General features: G+C 38.3%; 1 protein-coding gene across 1 annotated transcript in view; it reads right to left on the bottom strand.

The window, feature by feature from the left end:
* LOC129513687 (ankyrin repeat domain-containing protein 26-like) overlaps positions 1-12,839 on the bottom strand; it is a 179,527-nt gene that overhangs the window by 20,463 nt on the left and 146,225 nt on the right. Inside the window, exons 32-33 of the mRNA XM_055331948.1 lie at positions 9,458-10,414; positions 7,815-7,898 (exon numbers count right to left, since the gene is read on the bottom strand). Coding sequence (XP_055187923.1) covers positions 7,815-7,898; positions 9,458-10,414 — 1,041 coding nt within the window. The remainder of the gene's footprint in view (positions 1-7,814; positions 7,899-9,457; positions 10,415-12,839) is intronic.

Raw genomic sequence — 12,839 nt, 5'->3', positions numbered from 1 at the left:
ACCTCTCGGTATAAGTGAGATGAACCATATACTTTTGAACAACAACAATAAAAAAAACCCCACCTAATTGAATAGTATTATCTTATAATCCTCTGTTACTTCCCACAAAACAAGGGAACATACTAAGCACCAAAAACCACCACTGAAAAACCTGACAGGGTTTCAGTGATCCTGAGTTGGGAAGAACTTCTTTCTTCTGGATATGATTTATAAGACAGGGTAAGTGGATGTGGTGGTTTTATAAATTCTTTGACACTTCTCCCATGATAATCCCACCCCTTAAAATGTGCTGACCTTAGTAATTGGTTTCCAGTGAATAGAATTCGGCAGAACTGCTTTTAAGGCTAGGTTAAAAAATGTGATACAGCTTCCATTGACATTCTTCTAGGGAAACTAACCCTTAGAATCTAGCTGCTGTGGGGAAGCCCAGGCCACCTGGTGTGTCTTCATGTAGACATTTCAGCTGAGACTGACCCAGCTAACATCCTTGCCAAAAGCCAGCCTCTACAGCCAAACATTTGCATGAACATGATTTTAGATGATTCTAGTCCCCAGCTTCCAGTCATCTCAGCTGACACCAAATGAAGAAGAAATGAGTTGGCCTTACTCGGCTTTGCCTAAACACTTGTCAACCAAATAAATGCTGTTTTGAGCAACTAGGTTTTGAGATGGCTTATTATGCCACAATAAATAACTGGCACAGATACTGATATTAAACATGGGGTGCTGCCCTTAAAATACTTAAACCTGAACCTCCTTTGAACCGAGAGGTAGGTAGTAACTGAAAGGATGTAGGGAAGAGTAAGAATGAAAACCAAAAGGGCTTCTAACAGACTGTTAATGGAAACCTGATAGCCCTTGAAGAGGCTGACAGCAAAGGTTCCAGGCAAGTGAAGAAAATGACACTAGAGGAAAAGGAACTCGCACCACAAACTACTTGAAAGTAAAACGGGACACAAAAGATAAACTAAACAAGGTCTATGCAGTATGAAAGACCCGGACTAACTGGGTGCAAATATTTTTTCCACATTTATAGCCTTTCCATATGCTGTAATGTCAAATACAACTAAAATAAAGAAATGCATTCTGGGTCAAGAACAAATCTGGGAAAACATGGCCTATGGATGAACCCAAGATTATAAAACCTTTTGTTAAGGCCTCAGAAGGGTTTCAGGTATGCCTCAAATTTATTTAAGGATCTTAAGAGTATGAGCTTCACAGGAGAGGCCAGTTGAAAAGTTTATCTCAAAAAGACCCAGGAGAGTGGCTTTTCTACTGACATAAAATCAATCCATTGATTCTCACAGAAAAACTCAAGAAGTTAAGAAAATTATACCATCAAAAACACTGTTTGCGAGCTTGGGACTAAAAGAGACCTAGATAGCACAGACTGAAAATAGGCCTTTGGGTGTTAGAAGTCCCTACAGGGAGGCAGCAGGCTGAAAACACAGCTGCAAACACAGGTCATTTCTTGAAGGACAGAACCAAGAGCTCAGATAGGATAGACAGCAAAGAGCCATGGAGAAAAATTTCCATGGTTTCAGACTAAGTCTGACTGAAAAATGGGCACATGCATCAGACTGCATTTCAAACCTGCTATGGACTAGTGTGATTTCCATCTTCTTTCTGAATGGAAGAGTCTTTAGCAAGTTACCAGAATGTTGTGTTTTCAATAGTAGAGAACTGTTCTCTTTAATTCTCAAGTCTTCATTCCTATTGAGAGAACCTGCACTCAAAGGACTAAAATTTAGACAACATAACCCTGGCACCTTATCCCCACTGCATCTGATTAAGATGGCAAGATCTTGGACTCCATCCTGAACCCGATGCCATGATAACTGAGATTTGTCGGAGGTACTGGGAGGAGGTGAGTGTATTTTTCATGTGAAAGGAATATAGAACACTGTAGCTGGTGGGTAAATTACACTAAAAATTGCGTTCTTCATGTGTTCATAGGTGTTCCAGTATTCCATTAAAACTAAACAAAACAAAAAGACTGTGGGCTAACCTTAGTGACTTGCTACTAACGAACAGAATACGGTCAATGTGATGTTGTGTGTATTCCAAGGCTAGGCTACGAAAGGCAACACAGTTTCTGCCCTGTTCTGTATCTCAGCCTGCTTACTTGGAATTTAGCCCCTCCTCTTGTGAGGAGGCTCAGGCCACAAAGAGAGTCCAGGTGTGCCAGTGTAAGCATTTTGGCTGCCTGCCCTAACTATAAATCTAGGCAACAGCCAGCATCAACACCACCAGCCATGAACTTTTTCTCTTGGTTTTTCCCCATTTAGGACGACATTATCTGTGCATTTTTTCATATATTCCCTTTATTATGTTGAGGTATGTTCCCTCTTAAACCTACTTTGTGGAGGGTTTTTATCATGCATGGATATTGTACTTCATCAAACGCTTTTCCTACATCTATGGAAATGATGATGATTCTTCTCCTTTCTTTTATTAATATGGTGCATCACAGTGATTGATTTGCAGATACTGAATCACCCGTGTAACCCAGGAATAAATCCCATTTGATCATGGCGGTGATTTTCTTAATGTATTGTTAGATTCAGTTTGCTACTATTTTGTTAAGGATTTTTGCACTAGAAAATTGGCCTGTAATTCTCTTTGTGGTGTCTTTATCTGGTCTTGGTATCAGGGTAATGCTGGCCTCATCAAATGAATTTGGAAGTTTTCCTTCCTCTTCTGTTTTTTGGGACAGTTTGAGAAGAACGCATACTAACTCTTTCTTTAAATGCTTGGTAGAATTTGCCTCTGAAGCCATCTGGTCCTGGACTTGTGTTTGTTCCAGGTTTTTGGATTAGTGATTCAATTTCTTGGCTGGTTAGCGTTCTGTTCTACTTTCTTCCTGCTTCAGTTTTGGTAATTTATATGTTTCTAGGAACTTATCCATTTCTTCTAGGTTGTCCAATTTGTTGACATATATTTTTCATAACATTCTCTTATAATTGTTTGGATTTCAGCAGTGTTGGTTATTCTCCTCTGTCATGTGTGATTTTATTTGGGTCCTTTCCCTTTTCTTTTTGGGAACTATGGCTAGAGCCTTATCAATTTTATTAAATTTTTCAAAGAACCAGCTACTGTTGATCTGTTCTATTTTTGTGTTTAGTTTCTATATCATTTATTTCCACTCTAATGTTTTTTTTTTAAAGATTTATTTATTGGGGGGGCAGGGGCAAAGGAAAAGGGAGAGAGAGAATCCTCCAGTAGACTGAGGTTGGAGGCTGAAGCAGGCCTCAATCCCAGGACCCTGAGAACGTGACCTTAGCCAAAATCAAAGAGTTGGCCAGTTAACCAACTCAGCCACCCAGGACCCCTATTTTTCCTCTAATTTTTATTATCTCCTTCCTTCTGCTGGCTTTAGGTTTCATTTGTTGTTCTTTTTCTAGCTTCCTTAGGTGTAAGGTTAGGTTGTGTTGAGATTTTTTTTTTGCTTCTTGAGGTAGGCCTGTATTGCTATATATACTTCCCTCTTAGAATCACTTTGGCTGCATCTCAAAGGTTTTGGACAATTGTGTTTTCATTTTCATTTGTTTCCATGTATTTTGAAATTTCTTCATTTATTTCCTGGTTGGCCCACACATTGATAGTAGGATGTTATTTCACCTCCATGTATTTGTGGTCTTTTCAGACGGTTTTTTGTAGTCCACTTCTAGTTTCATAGTATTGTGGTCAGGAAAGGTGCATGGTAGGAGTTCAATCTTTTTGTACTTCCTAAGGCCTGTTTTGTGGCCTAATGTATGATCTAGTCTAGAGAATATTCTAGATCTGTATTCTAATTTTATTTATTGCACTCTTCATCTCAGATTCTCTTTTAACTCTTCTATCTCTGTTGTAAGGGTCTCACTGATGTCTTCCATTCTTTACTCAAGTCCACTGAACATCCTTATGGTCACTGCTTTAAATCCTCCACCAGGCACGTTATTTCTCTCTCTCTCTCACTTAGACCTCTGGCCCTGTGGCCTTATCCTGTTCTTTCATTTGAGATAAATTCCTCTGTCTTCTCATTTTGTGTAGGTCTCTGAGTTAGAAAAGCCAGTTATGTCACTTGTTCCTGAAAGTAATGCACCACTGAAAATGGTCCCGTAGTGCCCAGGGCCTGGTGCTTCAGGGAGGGTCTTCCAGGGTGTGCAGCATGCACTCTGCTACTGGGTTCTGGCTCCTCTATCCCTCAGGCCAGTCATTTGAGAGATAGGCTCTCAGTATCTGCTGTGGGCAGTGTTTGGTACTTGGCCTGAATCTAGCAGGTTTTAACTAGCTTGCGAAATGAGACCTATCACACTCCACTGGAACTGAGACCCTGCAAAACTCTGGTCGGGACACATGGTGTCCGCAGGGGTTTGTACTGGTCTTCTGGGGGAAGGGCTTGCTGTGCTGGAACTGAGGCAAGCACGGGTGGTGGATGGTATAAGCATGGTAAACTTTTCTAGTTTTCTATTCCAAGCACGACATCAATTATAATTTTAAATATTCACATTTACAAATCACCATGGGCATTCCAGTGATTATACAAGTTAACATGCTGCTTTCAGGGACAATGAGATATTTCAAGTAACAGCTTCAGAGGCAGGATCTCTGTAAGAACCAGAATGCCTGGATTTGAATTCCCAACTCCCCTGGGCATTCGCTGTTTGACCTTGAAAAATTACTTCAAATTCTGTGTCTCAGTTTCTTCATGTGTAAAATGAAGTTAATAATAGTATCTACCTAACTGTGATAGTCGGAAGTTTAAATTAGGGAATATACATAAACTACTTAGAAGAGTATGTGGCACATACCAAATTCTAAGTGTCTGCTATTAGCATTATTATTGTTGCTGTGTTTTATGTTCTAATGATATTTGATATTTTAGGCAGATGGCAGGCCAATGAAAGTGGTCTCTTACACAAGTTATATTGAAATCATTCTTCATACCACTGAAAGCGGTAGCAAATGGGGAGCATAAGACCCAGGATATAGCCTCAGGACTTCAAAACACTTTCACTACAGGTGGCTCCGTGGCTCAGTCAGTTAGACATCTGCTGTGGGCTCAGATCATGATTTTGGGGTCCTGGGATTGAGACCCCAACATCAGGTTTCCTGCTCAGCAGGGAGTCTGCTTCTCCCTTTCTCTCTGCCCCTCCCCCTGCTTGTGCACTCATGTTCTCTCTCTCTCTCTCTCTCTCTCTTTCTCTCTCGCAAGTAAAATCTTAAAAAAAGGGACGCCTGGGTGGCTCAGCGGTTATGTATCACTTGATCTGGGACTTGGCTCAGGCTTGATCCTGGAGTCCTGGTATCAAGTCCCGCATCAGGCCTGATGGAGCCTGCTTTTCTCTCTGCCCGTGTCTCTGCCTTTCTCTCTCTGTCTCTCATGAGTAAATAAACAAAAGTTAATTTTTTTTTAAATCTTCAAGAAAAAACTTTCAAAAATTCCACTAGCCAATGGTACTTTCCTCCACTTATAATAATTTTAATTTACCTCCTCTCTATACTACTCAGTGGACAATGCTCATGGACTACAGTGCAAACAGTAACTCCTACACTGAGTGATACATAACTTACATGACCATCAGAGGCAAGGTAAAGCCACTGACGTGGAAATAATGGACTCTTGCTAAACCAATGTTCCCAAATCATTTCACGTTCATATTGTTCATCTTAGCAACTCTTTATGTTAGAGGGCTTTAGCAAGTACTCTGATGAGTAGAGATTAAGGCTCCCTGATGTGGCATATCAGAAAAGCTGCCCCCAGGGGCACCTGGCTGGCTCAGTTAAAAGAACATCCAACGGTTAACCTTCAGGTCCTGTTCAAGCCCCACAATAGATGTAATGATTATATAAATAAATAAACTTAAAAAAATTAAAAAACCTGTCCTCAGAGCTTTATAATTGGTAAAGTGCTGGAACTCTGTAAATCTCAGTTCTGGTTGCATAACGAAGGCAGGTATATTTAGACTGTTTTGCCATAATCAGAAAAAACCAGCATCCGATTGAACACTTTGCCCGATCGGATTAAATGCTTTCAGTTTTACACTTAACTGCTTAAAATACATTTAGAATACAGCTTTGCTATGTCAATGTGTTTCAATCAGAAATTACTGCTATGGTATAAAGTACTTAATTTTATACTAAAAACTGTTAAGATATTCTCAAATTTAGGCAAGGACAGGTACCATACACATAAAATATTTTCCCTCTTAGATACATTTGTACATAGGAAGACAGAATTATCGCTCATGAAAAAAAATAAAAACAATGTAAAATAAAGGACTAAACTGGTCTGCACAGACTAGATAATACGTGTGAAGAAAGTAAGTTCAGGGGGAGTTAGAATAATCAGAGAAAGCCTCATGGAGAACGAGAGACAATGAGCCATGACTCAATAGTGTAGGATTAGGCAAGAAGAAGGGAAACTAAAAAGACAGAAAGGGTAGAATGAGTAAAAAAAAAAAGGTGAGAGATGGTAAAATCACCCGAATTAACTTAAAGGAAAAAATCTGATGGCAGAGAAATACAAACAGATGTCCAGACAACAACTAAATCAATGTTCACAGCAGCATTATTAATGGCCACAAAGTGGAAATAACCCAAAGGTGCATTAAATGATGAATGAACAAGGGCGTTAGCCCACAATGGAGGACTGTCTGACCAGAAAAAGAAATGAAGCACTGACGTATGCTAGAACATAGGCGAACCCTGCAAACAGGAAGTGAAAGAAGTGAGTCACAAAGGACCACACATGGTGTGACTCCCTTTATATGAAACATTCACAATAGGCAACTCTATGGAGACAAGAAGTAGACATCTGGTTGCCGGAGGTCAAGGGCAACAGCTAAGGGTTTTTTTTCAGGGTGATGAAAATGTTCTGATGGCAGTGATAGTTGCAAAACCCTATAAATATACTCAGCAACAACAACACATGTTAAATGGGTCAACTGTATGGTAGGTGTATTTATAGCTCAATAAAGCTTTTAAAAAGAGTCAATGGCAGGACCTAGATAATTTTCTTAATTCTCTCTTTTGGCTGTATATACATCATCTGAATATTTCCAAGCATTTTTAATATATAAATATTAAAAATATAAATAGTTTATAATATTTGTAAATAAATATATTAAAAATAAATATATAAAAGGAAAAGAAAATGAAGGAAATGCCTCAGTTCCACTAGTCGTAACCTTTCTTTACAAGTTTTCCTGAAATCAGTACAGTCTATATCCATCAATAAAAGTGAAGATGAGGAGTAAGACGATTTTCTGAAACATTCCATTAAACCTTATCTTCTGATTTTATCTAGCTCGCCTCATCATGGTAATAGAGATCTCATTAGAAAACATTGTTTTTAGGGCATCTGGGTGGCTCAGTTGGTTTAGGTGTCCAACTCATGATTTCAGCTCAGGTCATGATCTCATTGGTGGTGGGTTTAAGCTGGCATGGGGCTCTGTACTCAGCAGGGAATCTCCTGGAGATTCTTTCTCTCTCCCTGTGCCCCTCCCCCTACTCATGAGTGTGCATGGACATGCATTCTCTCTCTCTCTCTCAAATAAATAAATAAATCGTTAAAAAAAATGTATAGCAGGAAAAAAAAAGTCCCTCAGTTTCTGTGAATGGGTAAATGCTATAAGAAAAGACATATAACACAGAGAGCAGAATGAAAAGTCAGAATTTAATAAATAAGTGCATGGTGAAGACACTAAAATTATGCTAAATTGAAATGAAAACACAAAAGAAAGTGGTCCATGGAAATTAGCATCCTAAAACACTTTATATTATTTAACCAGCTACAGATGAACTGTTGACATGTTATATGTAATACATACCTGACTTCTGATTTGATCCAATGTTTTTAAATCCTGTACCTCATCTTCTAAATTAATACGATAATGTGATAACTCCGGTGAAGCCTGTGACATAGATTGTGTTTTAGGGCATCAGCCAGTTCTTGTTGAAGTTCTCTCATAACTACCTAATAAGACCTTCTGTTACTGATTTTAGAAATCATCCTATTATTATGTTAATAATATATAATTCTAACGTATGTACTTTATCACCACATACATCAACTCACCTTTTATTCCTAGAATGTACATACTGCTGTTAAGTGAATTCAGTTAAAGACACAAAAAGTGTTATCCTCCTGCCTAGTCAGTATTATGTTACATACATAATTATCTCAGCCCCACTCTCCATTCCTTGTTGATGAATTTGCAAAGGTTCCCAGCCTGCTGAAGTCTCAAAAAGAAATGGGTATTACATAGGTGAGACTAGCAGTGGTAAATTCTACATTAATGAAATGTTTTCTCTCTTTTTTATTAGAGACTAAAATTAACTTCCGAGTTCTTCACATACTCAATCCTCTGCTCAAATCCTTCCAATAGGTTACTATCTCAGAACAAAAGTGAAGTCATACTAATGGCCCTCAAGCCCCCTACATAACCTGGCTTCTGCCTCCCTCCTGGCCTCAGCTCCTAGAGCTCCCTCCCCTGTTCATGCTCACTCCACTCCTGCTATACAAGAATCCTGCCATCCCTCCCTCAGTAGCCTGAAAATGGAGATCCAGTGCTAAATTAATAAATCACAAAGATACAATTCTATTGGAAAATTTTAAGCCCAAATGGTAGTTACTTGAGTTTTGAAATGAGCAAATTATTTGAAAAATGCTTAAATTATAAACCGTAGTGGGAAGATGAAATCAAATACAGCTTTGCTAAGTCACCAGTTATCCCAAATTATGCTTTAGTGAAAAGTAGATGCCTTCAAAGAGTTAAAAGGTCACAAGAATAATTTGAGACTAAACATTTAAATTTACATAAATAAAAATAAAAGTATGCTAACTGAAAATGCTTAAAAAGCTATCAAAAAAAAAGTACTGAGATACAGCACCTACACTTCAGTTCATGTGACAAATCTGGAGTTAGTTGTCAAGTTAATCCACTTATTTGAACCTCAAGGTCAAAACACTCAGGTATGAGCATTTCCACTTATCTGTTCACCATGGTATTAAAATGCGGTGACAAGAATTAAAACTATTTTAGTAGTACTAACAATAAATTATTAGTATCAGACTCCTTTCTTTAACAATGTATAACTTAACCTCTTGAGGTTTCTCATAGATGACGCACATTTTTATTCAAATTAAAGCACCTTTCAGGTCTAATTTTTATTTGCTGGATACAAGTTATGCTGACTGATAGGTCTATATTTTTTTACATTCATCTAGATTCAAAACTGACCCATAATCATTCAGGTTGTGATCTCAGGGTCATAAGTGGAGCTCTGCACTGGGCATAGAGCCCACTTTGGATTCTCTCTCCCTCTCCATCTGCCCCACTCCCATTTAGGTGCAGGTGCACTATTTCTCTCCAAAAAAAAAAAAAAAACTGGACTAATAAGCCATAACCAAACATTACTTTGAATTTTCTAACAGGAAGCTTGAAAAATATTTGTCTTTCTGAATACTTACTTCTCTTTCTTCTTTCTCCTTTTCATAAGTATATACTCTTTCCATTAAATGTTTACATTCATTGATTAACTCCTTATTTCTTTCTTGCAGTATAAGACTTCGTTTTTCACTTTCAGCTTGAATATTTCTTACAATAACCTGAACCTGGTCTTCGAGATCAATTCTAGTCTTTTCTTTACACTCCACTCTGCTGTAGGCATCATCTAGTTGCTCTCGGAGCAACATATTTTCACTTTGTAGTTGAGATAATTTCTCTTCTAAGGATTCGTGCTTTCCAATGTATTTATTCACTTTACCTTGTTCGTTTTGATATTTCTGCTCAATTTCCTTCTTCTGGCCCTGTGTTTGTTTTGGGTTTCTTTGTACATGTTCTAAAGCCAAAGTCTTTTCTCTGAGAGCATCTCTTGTATACTGGAGCTCAATTTCTAGGGCATTGAATTTACTTTCGGCTTCAGAAAGTTGCTGAGAAAGCACCTCATTGTTATCTTTTAAGTTAGACATCTCAAAGTTCATTTTGTCCTGTAAATGACACCACTCATCTTTTGCTCTCTGGAAAGCAAGTTCTAGGTCTCTTTTTGATGCCTGACTTTGATCACGATCCTGTATAGCTGTAGCGAGTCTAGCTCGGTATGATTGAAGTTTTGCTTCCAGTCTTTCTCTGTTTAGCTTTTCATCCTGCAGTTTAGAGTTCAGCATGGTATTCTCAGTTGTCACAACATTCAGCTGCCCACTAGACTGGAATACTGTATTTGTTAATGTTACGTCATTCAGTTTTATGGCGTTTTGAAGACTGTCATTCTTTTCTTTTTCAATTTCAGTGTCTTCACAATACCTCTTTGCCTTTTCCTGCTTCTGATTCTTTATTGTGTCTATTTCCAGTCTTAGCATGGCAATTTCATCTTGCAACATGCAGTTTTCATGTAACAGACCTTTTTCTTTTTCATGAGGAGGAGAAACCTAAGTAAAACAAGAGTCTTTTAGCTGGAACTCAATAAAATGACATTATCATGATTTTCTCTGAAATCAAAGAATATCCTATGTTTATACAAGGAATAGGTTGCAGTTAAGTGGATATCCAACTGGAAACACACAAAGTTGGATCCAAGCCTCAAACTTTTGTGCAAGCATAAATTCCCCAAAGTTCAAAAGTTTAATTGAAAGCAATGGATGCATGAAAGGAAAAAGAAATCATGACAAAATCCTAAGAATCTCAGAATTGGAAAGGTCTTTCTCTGGTTTACAACAAACGCAGAAGGCCTGAAAGAAAAGACTAATACATCTGACTACACTAAAATTGAGTTTACAGTCTCACATCTAACACAGTCCACAGGAAAACCCTTAGCTCTGCATATATTTGGACAGATTCAATTTCCTAACCTCACTTTGTCCTGAGAATATTCCATACGTATTCTACTTTTCTAACATTTCTACACTCAGTTATAAGAATTTTATCTACTGATAACTAATAAATCTAGGCATTGTACTACAAACATGTCTGCATACATTAATTATCTCTTTTAGTTATCACAATTCCAGAATGGAGAGGTTAAAAATACTAAGTGAGCTGCAGGACATTCCCCAGGTCTTTGTACCCACTACCACTGTTCTGGCACCAAACTGAAGCTACTTCTCTAGTGTGAATCTTAAATACAAAAGAAGCCTTGTATTTCAGGAGTGGCTGGGTGGCTCAGTCAGTTAAGCCTCTGCCTTCGGCTGAGGTCATGGTCCCCGGATCCTCAGAGCAAGTCCCGTGTCAGGCTCCCTGCTCCACAGAAAGCCTGCTTTTCTTTTTCTCTCTCCCTCTGCCTCTATTCCCCCTGCTTGTACTCTGTCAAATGAATCCAGAAAGTCTTTTAAAAAGAAAAAAAAAAAGCCTTATATTTCAAAATACCAATACTAACTAAGGTAAAATTTATGTAGCTCCTAGAAAAATCATGAGATTATTTGTGGCTGCAACTAATTTTATTTCCTCTTCAGATGTTTAAAATGGCAATAAATGCAGAAGTGGGGAAAATACACTGAGCTATTTTATTAGGAACAAAAGACTTATCAATAAATTATCAGTAAGTATATATTACAGCATATGATTATTTCAAAAGCTCCTTGTAATGAAATCAGATACTACTTGGAGCAAATTGTTACTCTTCTCAAAATTAGGAGACTAACATCTGAAGTAAGGTCTTAAAACGGGCTACACTTTTCCTTCCACTGTTCATCAGTGGAAGTGTGAAACTAACCTCTCTATGAATATAGAGGTGGTGAAGGAATTGCCAAAAACTAAAACATATGTTGTTAGTAGCAAGAGTTTTGTGCTATGGAAAGCTCATAAATTCCATACTATTTTCCAAAATAATAAAAACTTCTCTTTCAGATAAGGGCATTATGAATGTCACTATTTGACACCTGTAGACAAATGCATTTAAATTAATGAATGGTCTACAAACTTCACTCCCCCCTATATAGACCCATATGTGTGTGTATGTATGTATGTATGTATATATGTATACACACACACACACACATATGTATTCTTTTAAAATCCTCTGTACTTTCCATAATGTACAGGGTTGGTTTTTTAGAAATATACACATGCATGGAGAAAAATAATAATTCCAAAAAATAAATTATACATACGTACAAATACATACACACATACTTCAAAATAACTAAAGAAAATACCTCAGAATTCATTTTAGTATGAGACATTTCTGTCTCATTTCGTTTGCAAAGGTGATTGTTTAGAATTCCATCTTGGGTGGGACGGGGGCAAGGTGAGGGAGGAGTAGGGATCCTCAAGCACCTGGCCCCACCAACTTACCTTGATAACTTTCAAATCATCCTGAACACCTACGAATTTGACCTGAGATTGAATGACTGATGATTTTTATTTATTTTTTTACTGGAGTTCGATTTGCCAACATATAACACTCAGTGCTCATCCCGTCAAGTGCCCCCTCTCCCCCCGGTAAGTGCCCGACCTGAGATTTTTTTTTTTAAAGATTTATTTATTTATTTATTTATTTATTTATTTATTTATGAGAGAGAGAGAGAGAGAGAGAGAGAGAGGCAGAGACACAGGAGGAGGGAGAAGCAGGCTCCATGCAGGGAGCCTGACGTGGGACTCGATCCCGGGACTCAGGATCATGCCATGGGCCAAAGGCAGGCCCAAACCGCTGAGCCACCCAGGGATCCCCCCGACCTGAGATTTAAAGAGAGAACAGTCAGAATGCTACAGAGAAGGGTTTTTGCTTCTAACAAGGTAGGGAGGCGGAAAAAAATAAAAAAGGGGAGGGGCACCGGAGGAGCCGGGCTGAGGCCTGCAGTGGGAAAAGCCTCCCAGGCGGAAAAGCCCAGTCCCAGAGAAGCGGACAAGTGAGAGCTT

The sequence above is a fragment of the Nyctereutes procyonoides genome, unplaced genomic scaffold (assembly GCF_905146905.1).
Source record: "Nyctereutes procyonoides isolate TBG_1078 unplaced genomic scaffold, NYPRO_anot_genome, whole genome shotgun sequence".
Lineage (NCBI taxonomy): Eukaryota > Metazoa > Chordata > Mammalia > Carnivora > Canidae > Nyctereutes > Nyctereutes procyonoides.
Note: the sequence above shows the minus strand (reverse complement) of the source record. Positions and strands in the feature narration are given on the sequence as shown.